Genomic DNA, 22,347 nt, shown 5'->3' with positions numbered 1-22,347 from the left:
ACAAGGTGCATTGTGGGTATAATCTGGTTACGTGTGACCCCGGCCTCCCCATGGTGTAGTTAGTGTGGTCAAAGCTTGGTGTCATGAGTTTCTGTTCCCCAGTGTGAAATAAGCCTGGACCTGGAATGAAAATATTTCTGTGCAGCGATTCCAGGAAGAAACGATGATGGTGATGATGCCGATGAGTTTTCAATTCATTTGGTCAATGTGCCGGTAACATTACTCTCGAGGTAGCTTTCTTCTTCAAATAGCATGATTCTCTCTTTATATGGCTCTGTGATAATTGACATTATATCGCTGTTGAAACTTGGCATTTGGTGCTTAACAGGAGCCAGAGGGAAGGGAGAATCTGCATACAGGGCAACTGACCGACTGGTGGCACAGAACCAGAAACAGCCCTGATCTAAAGTCAGCTTTAGTTGTTCATTCTCCCATTTTTTTTCAGCCATTAATGAAGAGCACTTTCAGTATTCCGCTGGTCACAGCCGTTTAATCCAGTGATGGATCGTTAACTATGGAGCAGTAAGCCAGTATAAGATCAGGGCGGTGCTGGGCACCAGGTGCTTAGCCAATAGGCTGCAGTGATTCACCGGCAGCTTCACCAGGACTCCGCCCACTGCTGCTGCTGGGCGTTCGGGCACCGTGATTGACAGCTCTTGACTAACAGGGACATTGCAGGCTCTCTGACTTCTGTCTAAATGTGTCCCTGAGGGCTGGGAGGGAGACCTGGGAGGAGCACAGAGACCGTTTGCACGTGTGTGTGTGTGTGTGTGTGTGTGTGTGTGTGTGTGTGTGTGTGTGTGTTTTATTCACGCCCGAGCTCGTAGCACTCGAGTGATTCCTGTTTACACGGCTGTCACCCCCTGAGGACGCCACGTCCACTTGTCACGGAGCTCGACGGCTCCGCTAACAAGGACCCGCGGACGCGTTGGCTGGAAACGCGGTTTCTCTCTCTCCCGCCATCCATCGGGCCTTTGGGTCACTGTGGAAGGTGTGTGGACACGGCGGCCAACGAAGGCGGCACTTAGACGGCTCAGCGCGTTTGCTGATGGCCCGTCCCTCGTCTCGAAGTGCGTCTCTGCAAACCCGCCTCATTACTCCAATGGATTGTTTTCATTACGGGTTACGGAAGAGAAGGATGCGTTGGATAAGCTGTAGTGAGATTTTATTGTATCTCACATTGCTGCCAGCCGTAGCTCTGAGCCTGCATTGCATAACGGCGGTACCCCTCCCCCAGCTACATAACTAATGGACGCTTTATGTCCTTTTGGAGGCCATACCAGGAGTGGTATGTTTTCCCCACCAGCAGAGGGCGCCGATGGCCAAGGGCCCTCATCTCCCCCCCCCCCCTCCCGCTGCCTTCTTGAGTCCGATCCCTTTTCTCAGCTGGGGATTCTGACCCAGCATGACCCCCCCCCCCCCCCCCCCCCCCCCACATTGCCCCTGGCTGGAGTTCCCGTAATGTGAGAGGGGGCCAGATGTACACACATACTCCCTCTCTCTCTCTCCTCACCCCCTCTAGTGAAGCTACAGCATGAGTTAGCAAATGGAGCTGAGTTGCAATAGGACCATTTTTGATTTTCTCTATACTATTTTTTTTAATCCTTCCCCCAGCCTGTCTTCTCTCTGCTATGTTCCCTTCTTGTACACTGCGAGTCGTGCATGCAGACACGTATTCCAGCCCCCCCCCCCCCCCCCGGACTACACCCCTGTCACCAGCCTGGGTGGCCCGGCATCAGGCTTGAGGCGTTACCGTGGTGACTGCGACCCCTCAGGCTGTCTAACCAATGGGTGCTGACCTTTTCCATGTATGGCCGCATTAATGGCCATGGAGGGACGATCTAGGTCACTCCATTTGAGTGTGAAGCAGCGGATCGCCTAGGCCTAGCTGTTTTCTCGGCTTGTTTGCGCAGATATCTGCATCACTGTTTAAACATAACACAGAGAGTCACTCAGAGACACTTGCTGCCTTCTCAGATTGTCTGTGTCTTCAGAACTCATATTAAACACTTCAACTATGTGCCGAGCTCTGTGAGTAGGAGCAGTGGATTGGCCGAGCTCTGTGAGTAGGAGCAGTGGATTGGCCGAGCTCTGTGAGTAGGAGCAGTGGATTGGCCGAGCTCTGTGAGTAGGAGCAGTGGATTGGCCGAGCTCTGTGAGTAGGAGCAGTGGATTGGCCGAGCTCTGTGAGTAGGAGCAGTGGATTGGCCGAGCTCTGTGAGTACGAGCAGTGGATTGGCCATCTCTGCCATTTATGGAGATGCCTTTCTGGTCTCCTGGGTCATTCTTACCCAGTCAGTTTGATGGAACCTCTCACTTTCGTGTCAGGTCCCTTTGGCTGGAAACGCACACGAATGGAGTTCGATTTTGTCTTCATCCACAAGTATTCATCGAACCAGCAAAGTCCCCCCCCCCCCCAATGCCTGCTTGTATGAGTGCAGAGATGGAGAATCTGTCAAGCCACGTGTCACCCTGCCTGTGCCCTCACTCCTGGCAGCAGTGGCCAGGTGGCGTCTTGCCCTGCCCCCCCACCCCCCATAGCACGGCCTGTCAGAGGGGATTACTTCAGCTGGCTGGGCCCTCGTTGCTCTGAGGAAGGTGTGAGAGAAGTGGGGGGGGGGGGGGGGTAGAGAATGAATCACAAAGCTGAGGAGCTCAGTGCCAGCTTAGAGTGCCCACTTGGCAGTGGGCTTAGGGCAGAGCAGCCTTGTGAGCCTTGAAAACGTGCCACACAGTAGCCCTGTCAAATCTTCAGCCCCGTCAGCCTTACACCTTCCCAATTCCGTATTAGAAGAGGTTATGGCGTTTAATTAGCTGAGTGTCTACAGATACCCTTTAAAAGGTTTGGCCTTTTTCCTCATCAGCGGCAGTCAGTTTTATTTTTAAGCACAAAATCCCCTTTAGTATTATATATATATATATATCAGAATAATAACCAGGGCTTTAAATTGGAAATTTGTTGTTGGTTTTCCTGTGAAACATTCTAGGTGAAATGTCTGAAATGGCCAATAGGGTCTGCTTTAGCTCATTTGTGAATATGGGGCCTGAGACATGTTAAGCGGTGTTTTGGTGCCCTTAGATATGCCTGATCGAAAAACACATCTGTAGCTGATTGGGAGCGACTCAGTTAGGTGTGGGCAGGAGAAGCTAGCGTGTGTGTGTGTGTGTGTATGTGTGTGTGAGTGGGTGTGTGTGAGAGAGAAAGAGAGAGAGAGAGCACATGAGTGCTGCGGCTGTTTATAGCTACATGCATTATTCAGTTCAGTATGGGGGTTTGTGTTCCTGGGGTGTCTTGGCCCTTAGTTGGTCCTGCTGATCCACCCCGAAGCCCCAGGCTGCCGCTGAAGCTTCACAGCCCGATTTTGCGCATTTTTCAAGTCCGCGGTGTATTTAACTTCGCTTAGATGGTCAGTATGATACAGATTAAAATGTGACTTTTAAATTTTTTTTTAATTTTCCCTCTCAGCCCAGCTGCTGTCCGTCACCCTGGGGCTGGGTTTGTGACTCTGCTAAGCAGGCCATTTTCTTGGGGGTGGGGGGTGCATCCCAGGGAGCCACGAGTCCTCCGCCCAGCGCTCCGGACTGCTTCCCCACCCGCTCTGGTTCCTGTGCTGGTTTCATACTGTCCTCAGGGCCCCTCTCTCTAAAGCCTCTGCTAGCTCAAAAAGCCATTGGATGAGTCAATAACAATTAGCCCAATGAGGGAGGTTAATTAGAAGGCGCTCAGAGCCTATGAGCGACGGATCGTGAGCGGCTGCTCGGCGAGCCGCTGCGCGCCACCCGACGAAAGGGGGCTGGGGAGCCGGTCCCCAATCACACTGCTGGGGGCCTCTGCTCTCAGGCTGATATACAAATGAAAGGCAGCCGACGGGGTCTCCGGGGTCCTGTTTTAATGAAGGGAAGGGGAGAGAAGAAAGAGAAGTGGGGGGAGGCAGACAGGAAAGAGAGCGAGTGAAGATGACGCAAGATAAACAGAGAAATCGAGCAGCCAGACTTAATGAATTCGGCACATGCAGGATGCTGATTAAAAACATACTTGGTCCACCAGCACCTGCCTTGCAAAAAAGACACGCTCATTTCATTGGCTCACAAATCTCATGGGGTGGGACTTAAGCCACTTTGCATCATGGGAAGTATGGGAGTTTACTTTTTTATTCACATGAGCAGCATCCCTAGTAAAGGTGGGGTGTGTTACCTGAACCTGGTAGCTCTGAAATCTGTTTCATCCCTTGGAGGGGAGGGGAGGGGAGGGGAGAAGCAAATGCTGACAGGTCTAGAGCTGCAGGGTCAGGACTGAGCTGGGGGAGGAGGGGTGAAAGGGTGATGAATTTAAAATAGGAATACAGGAAACGGAGCAGGAAAGTGACAGACCACGCAGCTGTCATTGTTATGTTAATTAATCTCTTTTTAGTAGACTTCCTTGTAAACATGCGGTATTAGTCTGGAACTCGATGAGGGCGAGATCGTCTTTGTGATGGCTGCCCTTCTTCTTACGCTTCGATGTAATGAGGTGGGGTGGCGCCCAGCCGCTTTTCAAAGCCCCGCATAAGCACTTTGTGTCGCTTCTCTCTGACCCACTTTCGTGCCGCCGGAGAAAGTGATTTTTAAAAGCTGGATCAGCAGCTCCCGCGGGGTGGAATGGCCCAGAGATGCCGCCGGGACGTAGGGCTCTGCCGTCTTTTATCCACGATAATCGACATGCAGGTCGAGTTCTGCTTTAAAACGGACAGACGCATCAACAGAAAATAAAGGCGAGCTGTGATTTGCGCGTTAGGCGCAGTAACTGCAGACGCATATTTAGAGCTTAAATAGCTGCCGGTGGTGCTGCAATAAGGATCGGCATTATTACCTTCGGATGATATACAGCAGCAATAAAAGGCTGTCGGCCATGCCCTGCCCTGCCCTGCCACCCCAACAACCGCCTTTGTAAGTGACGTCAGTGTTAAATAGCCGAAAAAGGGGGGAGAGATTTAGGGTTAAAGCCGAACTGCAGCACCTGGCGCTCCCGCACACAGTTGCTGGGATTTCCGTGGCAGGATCCGGGGAGCAGAAACGAAGGGAGGAGGGGGGGAGAGAGAGAGAGAGGGAGGAGGAGGAGAAGAAGAGAATGTGACAGCTGCTGGCCGGTGTCTGGCTGCCGCCTTGGGGAGGGCTCCCTGCACCTGTCCCCCTCCGTCTTGCTCGCCCGTACCAGCCAGCCAGCCAGTCCGCAGTGGCGGTACACCGGGGGCACGACGAGACATGACTCCGTCCTACAGCCTGGATTTCCTGCCCGATATGATGGTGGAGAGTCGCTTGTTGGTCTCCGGAGAGAGGATGTAAGTGATTTATTTCCGCGGGACTTGTACTTGCGACCGTGCATTCATTATATAGTCGGAGATGCGGCGAGTCTTTGGGGGTCTTCGGAAGGTTCGGTATGGAAATAATATTGCGACCCGCAGGGTATTCTAAAGGGGGTGGTCGAGATGGATCGATCAACTAACTATCAGAACGAGAGACATCGATGGGCGTGTTGTTTGAATGCCGAGGCCGGCTCGAAGCTCAGCGCTGCCGGGGGGCGGCTTGTGTTACGGGCGGGGTCCGTCCCGGTACCGGCGAAATGCGCCGTTTTTTGCAGGCGTATGGAAATGCGGACAAACGCTGTCGGTGCAAGACGGACAACCCCAACCGAACGAGCGGCGCAAACGGCCGGTGCGGGTCTCTCTCCGACCAGGGACCGAGCCGCAGGGACACGCTGCTCCGGCTCCATTGTTAGTGCGGGGTGGGGGACGCTGCCTATAAAACCTCCGCCAAAGTTAGTAAAGTTTCCCCCCACCTTGTTTTTCCATCTTCTTCTGCGTGTGCTATTTGAATCTGTAGGTTTGTGTGCTTTTTAGTAGCTTATGTTATTTGTGTGTGTTTGTTTTTTTTAACGACGTTAATAAAGACTGAACCTATAAAGAAGCCATATGCGGTGCAGCCCACGCGGGTTCCACCGCAAAATTGCGGGCACGGTGTGAGGGATTGGCGTTGCTCCGCTTCCAGGAAGTTACGCAGGAGTCCCATAATAAAAAGAAAAATCGACAAGCTCCCCTGTTTGTGCAGTTAAGGTTAATGGAGCAAATTTAGTTGAGTTTAAGATGAGTGGGTATGGTAAATGCCCGTGTTAAACGGTGTGTGAAGCTGGCTCAGGGCTGTTAGGCTGAGGGTGGTGTCGGTTGTCGGGCTTGGGAAGAAATTTTGGATCCTTTCTATATTAAGTCATTTGACTGGTAAGTAAGTACCCTTTTACTGTAGTAATCTGATTTAAACAAGAAGTACTGGGGCTGGGTGTACGTTACAGGTTGCTGCTGAGTAACCAAAATAGCAGGCAGGTGCTTTACTTATGTGTGAATTCCGCAAATGGCTGCCATAATTTATATTCGGTGTTATTTATGCTTGTATATATTAATAATTTTTAAACCCTGGGAGTGTGGTTTGAATACTGTGGCAGACCTTTGGTTCAGAGGCTTGGCACATGGGCCCCTAATGCCCACATTGGTCCGTGTGTTTGCCAGCATCACTGTGTGGAAGTAATCCGGCCTACAGCCGTCAGCTGAGGCATATGTCCTGAGATGGGGGTGGGCAGGGCAGCGCCGCGTGACGTTTCTGTTTTGCAGCAGCATCGCCGGCCGTCCGCAGAATCCCCAAATCTCCTTTGTGGTGGCTTCTCTTCTCCTCCTGTCCGTCTGCCTGGGCTCACTGTCGTTCGAGGGCTTGACGGCACTCGAATGGTCTCTGTGAAGTCTTGCCTGTCCCCCCCCCCCCGGGGGACTCGGACGTCTGTCTTGGCGAGATACCGCGGAGTTGGGGGGCGAGTGGGATCCCAGTCTGTCGTCCGTCTTTTTTTTTTTTTTACGCTTTTCAGGTGGAAAATCTGTTTCTCTCCACTGTCAGTCACATATCCTCGCTTCTCGTTACTGAGGATGCAGACGGATTTTTTTTTTCTTTTTCTGCAATTGCATCTCAAAATGTGGTGATTTCAGTCTCTGAAATCTCTTTTTTTTTTTTTATTAAACAGCAGTGCTCCTGTTTTGCCTGACAGCTGTTTTGCTGCGATCGGCCGTCCTTTTGTCCAGCTGAAAGTGGTTTTTGCTTTCCGGATCCCTGGGAAATGTTTGCACTTTGCCCTTTGACCTCTGGCCTTTTCCCTGTCCCTAATGGCAGCTGTGAAGAGCCCTCGGTAGCCCACTCTGATACCGCAGTGTGGGATTTAAAGAAGGAGTCGTAGTTCTGACCTGCTTTAATCGCCCGTTGGACACTGTGCAGCATGTCGTACCGTTAGCTGCCAATGCAGTTTTACAGTTGGGCGGTTTGCTAATTCAGTTCAGATTAAGTGCTTTGCTCGCTCCTACAACCAGCAGACAACCCCCCCGGGATATTAACCAGAAACCTGTTCCCCCCCTGCTACCCCTCCACAAATACTACCTGTTTTTGACTGGTCTGTCCTCCTGTAGGAGGAGAGGAACACTGAAACTGACATGCCACAATAGCATTGGTAGTAGCTGGTGAAGATGGACTCCTTTGTCCCTGCCCAGCCCTAGTGATGTTGACCACACCAACACCCAGTTCAGTAACCATGGTCATGCCCAGTGTCTGACTCTGTGTGGGCACAGGAAGTTAACGTTTGATAAATGGCTATTGACTGCAATTAAAGGCGTGTCATTCCTGTGTCTTGCTAATTGGCTGAACTCGTGCTTTTTGTCAAACGGGTTCTCGGATGGCGAGGTGTTTGCTTGCGGGCTAGTCGAGGGCCGCTCCTTTGTGTGAAAGCGTCCTGTAGGGGGCGCCACCCTACCTGCCCGTGCGTTTTCTGCGTGTCGTGACGCAGTACCAATGCATTTGCATGCGTTCAGCCTGCCGAAGTCTCTTCGGTAGTGCGTCACTATTGCAGGAAGGAAAAGAAATGCTATTTTAGCAAGACTGGCTCAATTCACAGCCGTTTTTTTTTTCCTGGCTCTCCATCGCAGGACTGACCTTGGGTGTGTGTGTGTGTGTGTGTGTGTGTGTGTGTGTGTGTGTGTGTGTGAGAGAGAGAGATCCGATCAGCTCCACACAGTTCTTATGATTCCGGGGGCCTGGGTTTCTTCCAGACATTTGGTGGGTGGGGTAACCCAGCCCCCGCCCCCCCCCCCCCCCCCCCCGTACCACAATGTGTCCCAGTGGGGGTGGCTGAGGTGCTGAAATTACAGACAGTCACCTGAGCTGCTAGCCCCCACAGACCTGCCAGTGGCCTAAAGCAGTGGCACCTGTCAGATTTTGGCTATTGGGTTGGGGGGGGGTTACACCATTCAGACCTGTGTATTCCTAAGTGAACGGTGTGGGGGGGGTTAGCTGTGGCGAACCCTGAGCGGGGATGTTTGGATTCATCTGGCCTTTGAAGCAATTTAACTGTCTGAATTCTCCAAAACGCTACAGGTCGGGGCGTGTGACATGCCGTCGTGGGGTCGTACCGTCAGCGGATGTGCTGTCCATCAGGGTCAGCCCCCCCATGCTGCTATACCCGCTGTAGCAGAGCTAAGAAGGGCTGTGGCTGTAATCTCACCGGCTCTCTCTCATATCTCGTTCGGACCCATGTCTTCTCCTCACTCACCTGGCCCCGGCTCCTACACCCTTCTCCCTCCTCCTCTGCCCTTGACTTGGAGAGCTGGCTGGCTGGCACATTATCCGCTTGAAATAGACTCCTTTGTCAAAAGCCATAACCTTTTACTATTTTTTTTACTGCAGATATATCATCTTGTGTTGGTGCATCACACACCCGAAAATGTAGGTCTGTGTCCTTGGAGAAAGTGGGGAGGACGGTGTGACCAGGGCCGGAGAGAGGCCGGTCCGGTTTCTGTGGCTCTGCTGCACCGTCGATGATAAATCCAACCCACGTATTTTTCTAGCAGACAGACGCTGTCGATGTTCAGTCAGATGCTTTGATCCTTGGGTGACACCAAGCATTGGCCTTTGTGACAGATGTGTTCTTTAGATAAGGGTTGTGTGTGGTGGTTTAAAAGGGTTTTCTGCTGCCTAGGAAGTAGTTCGTTTGGGAAGCTAAGAAGTTTTGGGCAACTGCTCTGATGCAAAGTCGCAGTATTAAGTGTCACGTGGCTGTCTGGGGTTGCCTGCACTCTCATCGTTTTGTAGGACACAAGGTGAGGTGCCAGGTCTGGGGGGGGGGCGTGGAGTATATATGATGGTCTGTCTGTGAAGGATAATGGAGGGATCTATGATTTTTCTATGTTTGAATAATGATGCGCTAACTGCAGGTGTTGGAGTTTGCTGGAGAATGTGGAGTTTCGCTGATTTGGCCGAGAGTCTTGCAAGCGCAGGCTGATGGAGGGGTGCTGTCACTTTAAGGCTGCCAGTCTCTGTGTGACCCTGTGGTATAACAGCTAGCCTGCTTCCTGTGTGCCGACAGAAAGCCGTCTATCAGTTTTCTGTATTAGTGCTGCCGCACTTCCTGGCAGACAGTCATTGCCATTAGTCTCTCATCCTGGGTCATCTCTGATTCTCCATCTCTGTCCGGTCTACGTCTGTCCCCCCCCCTGCCCATTGAGACTGGGCTGCTGTCGTGACGATCCTGGGACGGGCCGGGACCGGATGGGTGCTCGGCGCGCCCCTCTGTGTTTTCTGTACGACTGCGTTGAGGCCCAGCTGAGGGGGAACATCTGCTGTCTGTTAGGGGTCTAACTGAACTCTCTGACATCATGTCATTTGTCCAGCCAGATTTCAGGGTTAATTTCCCTGCAAGCGCACAGAAATGGAAAACTTTCTTCCTGCAGTAAAAATCTTATGCGTAATTGGTCTCGTTTAATTCAAAATCTACTTCTGATGGAAGCCTCTCAACGGCTTTTCTGACGACACGTGGTAGAACGAGCCGAGTCTGAGCGCCGCGCAGATAACCCACGTCAAGGGCTCTCAGAACTTTGTGAAGCTTTGCCATTTTCTGGAGCAGAACAAATCAAGCAGCAGGTTATTTGGTGATTAAGAACAGACTCTTTAAAGTCCGCTGAGGGCACCTGCTGATGAACACTTCATCGTTGCTTAATGGGAACTCCATCCATAACCGCTTATTCAGTGCTGGGTCATGGTGCACCAGGACCGTAACCCAGGTAGCCTGAAGCCTGGGGTCCAGTCCATCGCAGTGCCCGTGCTCAGTTTTAGGAGCCACATGACCACGAACTTCTGGTTAGAGGCTGGACACCTGGACCTTTGGTTTGAAACGGACACCTTGCCCAATGCGATGAGGGTTATTTGCTGAGTGGTTTAGGAGCAGGATGAGAGGCGCCTAGAAGCTTGCCGTTTCCGCACATCCGCTCGTTCCCCAGGCCGCACCCCCCGGGTTCGACGGCTGTCGCGGAAATGGCACAGTGCCGTAGCAATTCCACCCGGGTGCAGCTGGGCAGTCACTGGTGGGCGGTGTCCTGTCTCCATGCCAACGCTGTTCAGTGGATGTTTCCAGGCAGTGGCTCCCAAGGTCCTGGCAGGTCACCGAGGACGAATGCCTGCTCGGAGGGCCAGTGCTGCCTCAATGCACATGTGGGAGTGGCTCAGTGTTTCTCGCCCATTGCTTGTGATCGGCCAAGGGGTCAGTAACGTAACCGAGGGTGTAGAATCAATGGTATTTCCTGAAATGCTTCCTGGGATGATCATAGGGCTTATGTCACACGAGTGTCAGGTGACTGGCCTTCCTTCCTGGAAATATTCTGGGACATCCACCTTTAGCCCTGGCTCTGGGTGCTCTTGTTTGAAGGAGGGGCGGTTTGAATAGGTCAAGTGTGTGTGGGAGATGGTCGCCCGAGTGTGATTGGGTGATGGACACGGAGCAGAATGATTCTTGACTGGTGCAGTTCGAGGTCCTGGAGTGTCCTCCAACATCGTCGCCCTGAATTGCAGTGGCAGGAAGATAAAGGCCAACTTTGGGCTAACAGATCCCGAAGGTCGCGGTTAAGGATTCACTCTGCTTGTTGACCTTTCCAGGTCTCCCCATGGTGCTTCTGCCTGGGAGTTCGGCTTTGAGCCTTTTTTCCAGGGAAAGCACCCTACTGGCTGACCTTGGCTAATTAAACTATACCGTGTGTGTGTGTGTGTGTGTGTGTGTGTGTGTGTGTGGATGGAGGGGTGTCCAGCAAGGCCATTCTCGAGGTGATTTACTCTTCAGTAATTCTTCACCGTCGTGAATCACTGGCATCACTCGGTGTAGAGTTATCAAGGGTTAAAGGTTGTTCTGCCTCCCATCTGAAGTGTACTAGCTTTGCTTTGCGATTTTTGGCCACTTTGTTTATCATATCATTACATTCGCGGCACTCTGTGCCACCATGCTGCTTGTTTCTGTCCCTCCCACCATGACCGCCTCACGGGGTGCTCTACCAAATGAGGCAAGATCGATGGCGTCGATTATGATTTGGGCGCAGCGCTGTCCTGTGTCGTGGCTGCCGCATTCCGCTTTCGCTGCGATCCGTCTGCCGGGCTACGTCTAGCGCCTGGGTCACCATGGAAACTGCAGAGACGGGCCGCCACATGCCCTCCTGGGTCAAGCCCCAAACCGCCAATCAGTTTGCGTGAGGAGTTAAAGCCTGCAGGAACTCGATAGGGCAAAGGTCTGGGGGCAGGAACTCTGTGCCTCAAACCTGCCGCTTGGCACTTCGGCCGAGATTCAGGGCTGGGAAATGTGTGATTAAGTTTAGTGTTTCTGTCCACGCAAAGGCCTCCTTTTCCTATAACTTGTAACCCGTCTCCGTTTTCTAGGTCTCTGTGACCTTTGACAAGCAGGGTGACCTCGTTAGCATGTCCCCCTGCTCAATCAAAAGCCCAGAACGCTGCATCTCACCATGGCCAGCTCGTCTGTGTGGGCTGGCCCCGTCAGCCTCCATGCACCGCTGCCCTACTTTGGTCCAGCCCTTCCTGGTGTTTGGGCTCCTTCTGTATAAAGCTGCCCATGATGGTAACTGATTTCAGAGGAGGTAGGGGTTACTGTCCCTGAAAATAGAAATGAGTCAATGCATCAGAGAAATCAATGGCTGCCATTTTCCATCCACTTAGACCAGCTCGGCGTGTGGGATTTCCGGCCCGCTGTCACAGCGAGACGAGCCGGGGCTCAGAGGAAGGCCGAGAATGCAGTTAGAAGGTTGTAGGCTTAGCAGTGCTTGAGTGGCTACGGATCGTTTTATTGTAGGAGGATCTGAGAGGGTACAGGCCATTTTACCATAGCAAGGATCGACCATATGAGGACCAAAGCTCGACAACGGGCCAATGGGACACCTGGTAGGGCCAGCAGGACTCTCCCTGAAGAGTCAGTCTCCCTGAAGAGTCAAAAACCCTCAAAGGAGTCATCTCTGCTCTTTCCCCTGTAGTGCTACCAGTTTGGCTGCTGACTTTCATGTGCTTTGTGTGTGTTAATGTTTAATGTGTGCCACGTGTTTGACATTTAAGCGAATTCCAAAGAGGCTAAATGGCTTTTCCGCAACATATGGGTTCATTGATCGCTAAACGTGCAAAATTATTTAGTTTGTCAAGGGGGAGAAATCTCATTAATTCATCACAGTACATGTCAAACATGGACAAACTTCCCTGGCAAAGAACAACGGTGGTAGCAAGTTGAAGTGCACCAATAAGCATAGATGGGGTATAGAACAGGATAGTTATTAAGCACCACTAAATCACATCATGAAAAAGTCCCTCTAGAATTGAATCTGTACTTTTGTGACCAACAAAAACTACATGAGCTTCACAAAACTGGAATTTACAGCAGGGCTGCTGTTCAGAAACTGCTTGTATCCAACGTCAGAGATGCATAAACTGGTGCAGGGAGCATGAAACCTGGACCCTTGAGCAAAGGGAGGAATGTGTTGCGGTCTGAAGACTCATCTTTCACCCTCTTTTTTTTTTTTTTTTTGCATCCGGGCAGATTTACGTCAGGAGACTACCAAAGGATACCTTCAACCCATTATGTCTGTTAGGACAGGCAGCCATCTTGTGGCAGTCAGTAGGTCATTGCTTTGCACAACAAACAAGATCATGTGACAGACAAGGTCATTTCACAGTCTATGATGCAAACACTGTTACCACCGGATCTTCACATGTTCCAAGATGGGAACAAAGAGCAGAACCTCAAGGACACTGAGCACTGGGGTTAATTCAGCATCCTGGACCAGAGGGAGAACACAAGCAGCGTTGATATCATCCTTGTATACGTTTCTGCCCTGCCTAAGATGCCCCTCCCATTTTTAAACATGTATAATAATATAATATGCACAGATACAACGGTATGTGCACATGTATGGGTTACCACGCCCCCGGCTTGCTGTAATATGGTGGCCGCTCTGTACGTGTAAAGTGCCGTCTGCCAGCCCTCCTCTTGTCGGGCTGAGCGATACCACGTTCGGCCATCAAATATCCGCTCCCTCCCAAACCGCCAATGGATGCAGCGAAAATTAGGCCTGTCTTAGTTATGGGATGATGTTCCCAGTGCTTCATTGTTCTGGTCTGCCCTCCCACAGAAGCACAGTAGTATGTGTAGAGTCCCCCCCCCCCCCAGGCCTTCCCCCGTACAGCCAGCTCTTGGCAGCAGTTACACGGATGCACTTGGAGGTTGAGAGTCCTGTTGATGTCTTGACACCGCGCTAAGTGTGTTGCTCCTCCACGACAGCTGGGGCGGCTCTGAAAGCCAAGCGTTCCCCCGTGTTGCCGTCTTCGGTGCTGTTTGCGGCTCGCTGACTTTGGACGGAAAGAAAGAGGACCTCTGGGTCCTTCTCGGCGTTAATTCGGAACCCATGTTTCTCCAATTAGCAGTGCGGCATCTCAAGAGGAGACTGTTTGGTGACCTCCGGCAGCGCTAAAGAGCAACCGGAAGACTGTCGATGCTGCTAATGACTAAAGAACCTGCTTCTCGTGGGTGTTCTTAATGGAGTTGCCCAGGTACCGTGGCGTGGGGTGGGGGGAGGAGGCTAGCTGCTACAACTTGCTGGCAGTCTGAAGTACCCCTTAAGACGTGACGCTGCTGGCTCCTCGCTGCAGGGAATTCTGGGCATTCTGTGTCATCCTCTTGGCTTGTCTTGCGCGATGTGGTGTCATTCTCCGAGCGATCTGCGAAAGATGACATAAATGCAAATTAAATTTGGGAAATGGACTGTGTTGTCCCTCCCCCGCCAAACAAAAAAAAAACAAAAACACTGATCCTGCTTCCACAGTGGGAGATGCCATCTGTTTGTGAGCTTTTTTTTTGGGGGGGGGGGGTTTCACTCATTTTGATATTCTCAGCATTTGTGGGCACGAGGACTGAATTGTGGCCAAGGTGCAGAGACCTTCACCAGAGGAGACGCTCTGCAGGAACGGGAGCTGAGCTCTGCAGACATCTGCTCCGCCCCGCTTGTATATGTATGTTGCTTTTCTGCCGGCCTCAGCGGAGGGATACGTGGGGTGCGGCAGCAGGTCGCGTGGCAGATAAGGGCATGGACATGATCAAGGGGCTGCAAGTCCAGGTTCTGTGGTCAGACTTTGGCATCGTACCCTTGAGAATGACATGTAAAGGCCGCTCTGGTCAGGCAGCTGTATAAATACATGACGGTTGGGTCTCTCGGCCTAATTATAAGCTAATGTAAATATTGTGAGCGGGTAGCTGGGAACGCTAAGATTTTTGGCGGGGGGAATCATTATGATTGGAAACCCAGGGTGGCCCTAGGTGAGGGTGCCCCCGCTTGGCCACAAACTGTCACTACACCGGGGTGGTGACTTTGTACGCGGGGCCCCAAAAATAGCAAGCACGCCTTGGAGGGTGTGGATCAGTGCCTCTGGGGCTGGAGATTTCACATGTCAGTAGATCTTGACGTCAGCCCATCTGGGTCCCCCTCAGGTCATGGGATGACTCTTCATGCCTGCTAGATGTACCTGCTGGCTTTAATGTTCCCCTTGGGGAATCCTGTCAGAGGTTTACTGCCAGCTGCTCTTCTCATTAGTCGCGAGGTTAGCATCTCGTCAACCACGGCTTCGTTAGTGCCGTGACTGCCCTTTGATACTTTCTGGAGTGGCTTGTTAGTGTGACCCCCCCCCCCAAGGGTGACCTCCCAGTCTCCACCCTCTGTAGTGTGTCAGCAGACCATGCAGAAGCCATTCCGTCTTCAGTCATCGCACTCGAACAGCGCTGATATCTTTTGTCTACCGTTGGCCTAGGAGTGAGAGGTGGCGCTCGCTTCAGGTCTGGGTGCGGCTCCGCTGTAGGTTTGGATCCACAGCATCTGACATTCCCAAACACCGAAGCAGTCGGTGCCAAGCCAGAGTGCCCTGCCAAGCAGTAATGGGCTTTACAGACTGCTCAGTAGGGCTGTAACACACAGAGATGGCAGTCATTAATACCTTCTATACCCGCTCTTGAGCTCATATTTCCTGAGGAAGGTCTCAGTGAAGTCTCTCCTCTTGGCTTCTCTTGAACCTGATTGCACTCCTGAAAGGCGATAATGCATCTGCAGGTGGATTTATAATCGTTTCTACATGCTGTACCACGTCGTCATAAAGTCTTAGATGTCTAGTTAACCGGCAGCCAGGCTCATTGTTGTTATGGAGAAGGTCGCTACGAACTCTGGAAAGTGGTAAAGGCAGGCAATCTTGTTAGGAGGCTCCTGATGGTCTGACTTGACCAGAGAGTAAGGTGGCCATGAGCACATCTCATTCGAGACCGAGAGGTCAGGAAGACATCTGTGGAGAAATCCTCAAAAAGCCTGGTAGAGAAGGACGGCTCCCTTCCAAGCAGCTGAGCTCGTCTCTCGGCTTTGTTTGGACCATGATTTAATTCTGCTCACGGAGCATCACTGATCACGGTCATTAAGCAGTCATCTAACAGCTTACACTAGGCCAAGGGCCCTCTGTCTGTCAAGGAGCTGTCAATCAAACCCGGGGCCCGAGATATCCCTCAGGATGTTACCTTGGGTGGACGATATGGGGTTTCATCTTAATTATTAACAATAACAGGAGGTAAATATTGGGGTTTCTCCTGAGGTATGTAAGTGGGGATTGAGGTTAATGAGTTTCAGGCCGGTCTTGCTGCTCGCCTAGCTATGTGGATGTTTACCGAATGCGTGATCCGTCTCCTGTGTGTCTGACAGCTGGCTTTATTGTGGCGTCAGTGAGAAGGATTTTCGCGGCACAGCTTCTGTTCCTCAGTCTGCCTCAAGCAGCTAGGCAGGGTGCAGTTCTCATTTGGCCCTCAGGGGGGCCTACGCACACACAAGCCATTGTGTGTCCAGGGAGGAGTAGCGGTATAACAATGCGTGTCTGTCCGCCGCTGGCACCGCTCTGGATGTCACCGTCCCTCCCCCAACGGGGAGCTGGCACTGGGACCGGCTGTCGCGGTGGCGCAGGCGGCGGGGTCTGGGCAGGAGCCTCCAGTAGAGCGTGAGGAGAGCCGCCCGGCCGTCGCTGCGGGACATGTCCCTGAGGTCGCTAAGGATGAACATGGGCGTTTCCGCTGAGCGCTTCGGGTCCCTGTGCCGCCGGTGGCTAACCCGGGTGCAGAGGTTGGTTCCCTCTCTCCTCCTCTCTTGCCTTTTCTCGCACACTCGGTCTCTCAGATTCCGCGCCATGTCGCTCCTGTTCTTCTCTTCAGATCAGATTAATTAGCAAAGGCGCGTTTAACTTAAGGCTGATGTCCCTCCATCCGGGACAGCCTGGAGAGGCCCGGACACGCTCTGCGTCTTGGTGGTCCGGCTGAAATGGCTGAATGGTACCGATCAGGCCATTGGTGCTGTGTCCGCGATTAAGGCTCCTCCTCTCTGCTCGTATTCTGCTGCTTTACTGGACAGCTATATTATATTTTTGGTCTTATATGCTCATTATGCGTATGTGCGCTACGTGTGTCTGAAACAGGCTTTGAGGCCTGTGTGTGTGAGTGAGTATTGATGCTGTTTCCACTAAGCCTGGTTAACACAAAGATATTCGAGCCGTCACCATGCCTTTAAATGTCACATGACTTACTCCCAGAAATCCCAGCAGGTTCTGGAAGAACCAGTGGGAATGTAACGATCTTGTTACAGCACCATGGGGCTCCTGGAAACCCCGTGTGTGTGTGTGTGTGTGTGTGTGTGTGTGTGTGTGTGTGTGTGTGTGTCTGTTTAGCTGAACACACCCTGCATTTGGGCATGCGAGATGTTCACACTACATTCTGGTGGGTCATGACACAGTGCCCCCTTTTGTCTCTCCTCTGTCAGTAACGGGACCACCAACAAGATGAACGGAGCTCTGGAGCACTCGGACCAGCCTGACCCCGACGCCATCAAGATGTTTGTGGGCCAGATCCCGCGGTCCTGGTCAGAGAAGGAGCTGAAGGAGCTATTCGAGCCGTACGGCGCCGTCTACCAGATCAACATCCTTCGAGACCGGAGTCAGAACCCGCCACAGAGCAAAGGTACCAGAGCTTGGACCGCATGGGCCTTCAGGGCCAAGGTTAATCGCTGAAGCTCCCATCTAACCAACTTCTTGTTGAATTAACCAGTTAACACTGCCCCAGTCAGGCCGGCATTTAGCAGATAACCTGATGAACCTTGCTCTTCCAGGCAGATTTGCTGGCTTCCAGGTAAACAGAAAGCAGTGCTTGGGAGCCACTCTGTGGTAGGATTAATTCCCATTCTACCTGGAGGCCTAGGGTCAGGGAGGTCACCGAGCCACCCACTTTCAATCTGCGGCTGCTGAGACAGGCCTGCAGGTGGCACTTTCATGCCCTAACGGGTCAGGGGGGTCATGAGCACAGAGCCAGTACTGCCGCTGTATCAGCCCGTGTCTGGCAGATCATTTCACTGCAGTATTAATAATACAGTGCTACAGTGCATATGTAAGCCTGGCAGATCATTTCACTGCAGTATATGTTATACTGGGATACAGTGTATATGTAGGCCTGGAGGATCGTTTCACTGCAGTATTAATAATACAGTAATACAGTGTATATGTAGGCCTGGAGGATCATTTCACTGCAGTATTAATAATACAGTAATGCAGTGTACATGTAGGCCTGATGGATCTTTTCACTGCCGTATAAATGATACTGGGAAACGGTGTGTATGTAGGTTTGGTGGATCATTTCACTGCAGTATTAATACAGTAATACAGTGCATATGTAGGCCTGGTGGATCTTTTCACTGCTGTATAAATGATACTGGGATACAGTGTATATGTAGGCGTGGTGGATCTTTTCACCGCAATAATTATAATTCCACAGTGTTATGCATATATTTATATATTTCCACTTGTACATATATAGTTTTTATCCTATTGTTGATTTTTGCTGCTCTATTCTTGTCCACTTTCTGCCGTGACTATGCAAATTTCCCACTTGTGGGACTAATAAAGGATTATCTTATCTTAATAAAAATAATGCAGTGATGCAGTATATACGTAGGCCTGGGGGTCTTTTCAAAATGCCAGTGCGTGCATGTGAAAAGAGGCAAACTTGTGTGTTCAGTACAGCCAAGGGAACAGTCATCTGATGCCTGCCTGTGATTGGCAGGCATTTGAATCCTGTTGCTGGGAGGTGAGGGGGCCAGGTCGGGACCTGTGGTTCCTGGGGTTTCCTTATTGGCTGGTCGGTTACCTTCAGGGGTCTGCCAGGCACGCTTTGGATAGTCTATTTCGCATCAGCTGCGTTTGAGCTGTGGTGATTATCTACAGGGGGTCTCGCTTGATTTGATTGTCGCAGCCTCTCACACAGGGTAGCCAGGGCAGCATGCCTGCGCCTGTACCTGTGTGTTTACTCCTTGTAATCCGGCTATTAAATGCTGATTGTTTTCTTCTTGGTGGGTCAGTCATATTTTGGGTGTTTTTTTTCAGTGTCTTTTACAAGTTGCTGAAAAGGCATTGCAAAACAAAAACGGCGTTTGATTATGGCAGCAGTTCTGACATGTTTGTGCCTGTTATCTGACGAGAGTGGCTGGAACATGGTGCATGGACCGGGCAGAAGATCCCGAGATGATTCTCTGCAAAGATGGGTTGGAAAGTGCAGTGTGGTTGCCGAAGTGCAGCTTGATGCACATCAGCCTGTCATGCTTGTTCGGGTGGAGCTGATTCTCGCTTACAGGTGTATTCTCTGTCCTTTTGTCCCCTGTGCATCACACAGGAAACCTCTGTCAGAGCAGCAGGAGGCTGTGGGACTTAGGAAATGCTGTCATTTTGTTGACATCGCTGTTGTATTTATACATACCCTCACCGGAAAGGGGCTGCTCGGTGGGTCTGTCCACATACAGGGCCTCCTTCCCCCCCCCCAACCTGAGGCGCACCTCCTCCTCTACTCGAGCATCGGTGCTGTCTGCTCTCTCCTTTCCTGCTCCTACTCCTATCGGAGCCACTCCTCCCTCCTCCTCCGCATGTATTTCATTTTCTTGCTCTTTCTAAGGGCGTGATGCCATGTTCGTCGTCATCCTCATCCCCAGTGCTTTTCCTGGATTTGACGATGCCTTCTGTGTGGTAGATTTTTGCTTCGTGTGGTCTGGTCTGGGTCTGGCTTGGTCTTTGTCGCTACGTAGCCTGGCTGTGGCCTTGGTTGGGCTGGGTTCTGCTGGGCCCAGAGCTGGCCTCGCCTTGTTTGACGTGGTCACTCGAGGCTTAATTGGGCCCAGGATGAGGCTTTAGCTATAACTGCCCGATTGACTGTCGGTGGAAAGCTCTCGAAAGGTTTCCTGTGCATTCTGGGCTTATCTGAGCGCTCTGTGTAAACTGCTGCTGTCTGAACTGGCTGAACTGGAGCGTCAAACCGCTGCTTCTGCCTTGGCCACGTCATGTGAAGGACGTGCAATGCTTGGCAGGTCTGCTCTCTTCCGGATCTTTCCAGTCCCCTCTGTCTGTCCCTGACTTGCTGAAGAGCATATTGATTCTACCATCAGCCTGAATGTCCCTTTTAAACATACGAACATTATGAAACATATTTATGTCACACCGTTTTCCCTGTGGTTTGGGGGCTCCTGCTTGCGTGATGCTGGTTAGGTGTCCATGCACTTGGTCTTCAGTCTATCTTGTCCCCCCCCCCCGTGCCGTCACTGTCCTGTCTTGTCCTTGTCGTCATTCGGTTGTTGGACGGAGGAGACAGTCGCCCTCTGACCTCCCCTTGTCATGGGGGTGGGCAGGCAATCTAGCAGCACCATCCACATCCCATCAGCTCTGCCGATGTGTGTTCAGTGCCCCGTTCACCTCCTCGGTCCTCCCTCTGTTTCTCTGTCTGTCCAGGCTGCTGTTTCGTAACGTTTTACACGAGGAAGGCTGCCCTGGAGGCTCAGAACGCCCTGCATAACATAAAGACCTTATCTGGGGTGAGTATGGCCGCCTTGCCGCCTGCCTTTGCCCTGTTCATGGTGTGCGGTCGGTCTGGGCCAGCGGGGGCTCTGATCAGCACCTCCTTCCGAGGGTAGTTGCCACACTTTGGTAGCAGAGGGTGGGCTGCGGTCGCTATGGAAACCCTGAGACGGAGGCGGGTGGCGGAATACGGAGTTAACTTTTCGACAGCACGGCCCGGTTATGTCATGCTCACACTTCTCTCACGCTTGTGAAGTGAGAGTTGGCGTCTTCGGAGAGATGCGCCGATCCCCCATTTGCCGGAAAATGCCGGAAGATGGCCGTGTGGCCACCTGGGAGGCCGGCAGCTGATCTGACGGAGACGGGGCACGGACGTGTTCCCAGTACATGGGCCAAGCTGTGCCGCCCCCACCGTCCGCACGGGCTCAGCCTGGGCCCGAATCGCTCGAGACATAACACACTGAGGGATTTATCTGCCTCTGAGCTCGGGGCGTCGAACACGCCGCTGTAGGGATTAGAGGTATGTGAGTGCTGTCCTCCAAAGAGCCTCTGTGCCCCCACCCCCAGCCCACTTCCTGCCTGTGCACCCCTCCTGCTCTCCAGCTGTCCCAGAGACCCCTGTATACATTTGCTGTTCTGGGCTCGTGGCCTTTTGCCAGCGAGATGGAGGAGCAGGAATACCATCAGTGCCATGACTCAGCATGACTGACCCCCACATACAACCGCCTCCCCCCCCCCCCCCACCACCACAGTGGCACAGTACCCATATTGCACTGTTGAGCGCTGGATGTCAGAGGAAATCTTTGAGTCACATCTGGTGCCATTTCTGTTCATAACTTCCACATTTTTGTTCGGGATCTTAGGTTGAATATACAAATGCATGCATGTGATGTAACTGTGTGTGTGCAGCAATACTGCTGTGCTAATTTTATGGTGTCAGTTTAACATCAGGTTTCTGCCTTTTCCTGTCTGAGATGTGATGGATCTATGGGCTCTCAAAGCTGCCAGCTGAGGATTCGTCCTTGTGAGTTACTGCTGGGCGGAGCTTTGATCTGCTGCTCGCTGTGGCACCATCCTGTCCCCCATATGAGCATGTGTGAGAAGCCATGAGCTCACATGCAGTTACTCTGCGTCTCCGTCGGGGGGTGTCGTGGCCCAGGGGGAGGGACAGTGGCACCTGTGAGAGAAGGGGGTCTCAGTGGAAAAGTGGGAGAAGCTAATCCCGGCATTTCTGGGAAGAAGGATTTTAACAGAATCTTATTTGATTGTGTGCTGGAGAGTGCATTGTACAACGCGCGCACACACTCACGCAGGCTCACAGACACACATACACTCACAGACACGCATACAGGCTCACAGACGCCCACCGTAAACAGCAACTGCAGGCCCAGCGCCCGTCAGCAGTGTCATTACAGAAGCTCATTACAGGAATCAATTGAATTAGGGCAGTAATTGCAGGCATGGCGCGTGAATCCCTCGGAGCGGTGATAACAGCCTGGCCTGCCTCCCAGGGGGAGGCTATCTGATACCCCCCCCACCGGGGCTGTGAAATGCCAAGACTGGAGTAGCGATGAGTCGTGTGTGTGCAGTTTTGGGGGGGGGGGGGGGGGGGACGTTGCTCACCGATAAACTCAGCAAGCGGCACAGACAGGAATACGCAAGATACCACAGCCAGTGACACCGAGACCCCCCCACCCCCCCCCCCCCACCGGGGGCATGCCTAAATTAGGCTTCCTACTTGAGATGGTCGGCTTACCAACATAATTTCTTTAGAGGCCGGTTAAATGATAAAATGTTCTATTATCTCTGAGTGCCTGTCATTATCCACAATTCATCGCTAACGATCCACCGTGCGTCGCGTGACGATGCCAGTTAACGGCCAAGGGCTTCTTTCGACGGGAAGCTCAGCAAGCAGGCTCCAGACATTCCCGTAGCACAGCTGAGCCGGATCTGTCATGCTCGGAAATCTTATTCCCTCCCAGGCATGGAATATGTGAAGAATTACACGTTAAGGTCACAAGAACTAAGGTGACCTCTAGTGGTGGCTTAAATAATGGCGATTTGAGTGAATTGTCA

At 52.1% G+C, this 22,347-nt stretch overlaps 1 protein-coding gene across 9 annotated transcripts in view; it reads left to right on the top strand.

The window, feature by feature from the left end:
• The window catches only part of celf2 (cugbp, Elav-like family member 2), a 56,326-nt gene that overhangs the window by 15,951 nt on the left and 18,028 nt on the right, over positions 1 to 22,347 (top strand). For 8 of the 9 annotated variants that reach the window (XM_048971453.1, XM_048971452.1, XM_048971465.1 and 5 more), the window contains exons 3-4: positions 17,205 to 17,401; positions 20,206 to 20,288. In XM_048971453.1, coding sequence (XP_048827410.1) covers positions 17,205 to 17,401; positions 20,206 to 20,288 — 280 coding nt within the window. Of the gene's footprint in view, positions 1 to 4,626; positions 5,319 to 17,204; positions 17,402 to 20,205; positions 20,289 to 22,347 lie in introns of those variants that run through there. The other variant, XM_048971461.1, reaches the window with a different exon arrangement.

The sequence above is a fragment of the Brienomyrus brachyistius genome, chromosome 1, assembly GCF_023856365.1.
Source record: "Brienomyrus brachyistius isolate T26 chromosome 1, BBRACH_0.4, whole genome shotgun sequence".
In the NCBI taxonomy this organism is placed as follows: domain Eukaryota; kingdom Metazoa; phylum Chordata; class Actinopteri; order Osteoglossiformes; family Mormyridae; genus Brienomyrus; species Brienomyrus brachyistius.
Note: the sequence above shows the minus strand (reverse complement) of the source record. Positions and strands in the feature narration are given on the sequence as shown.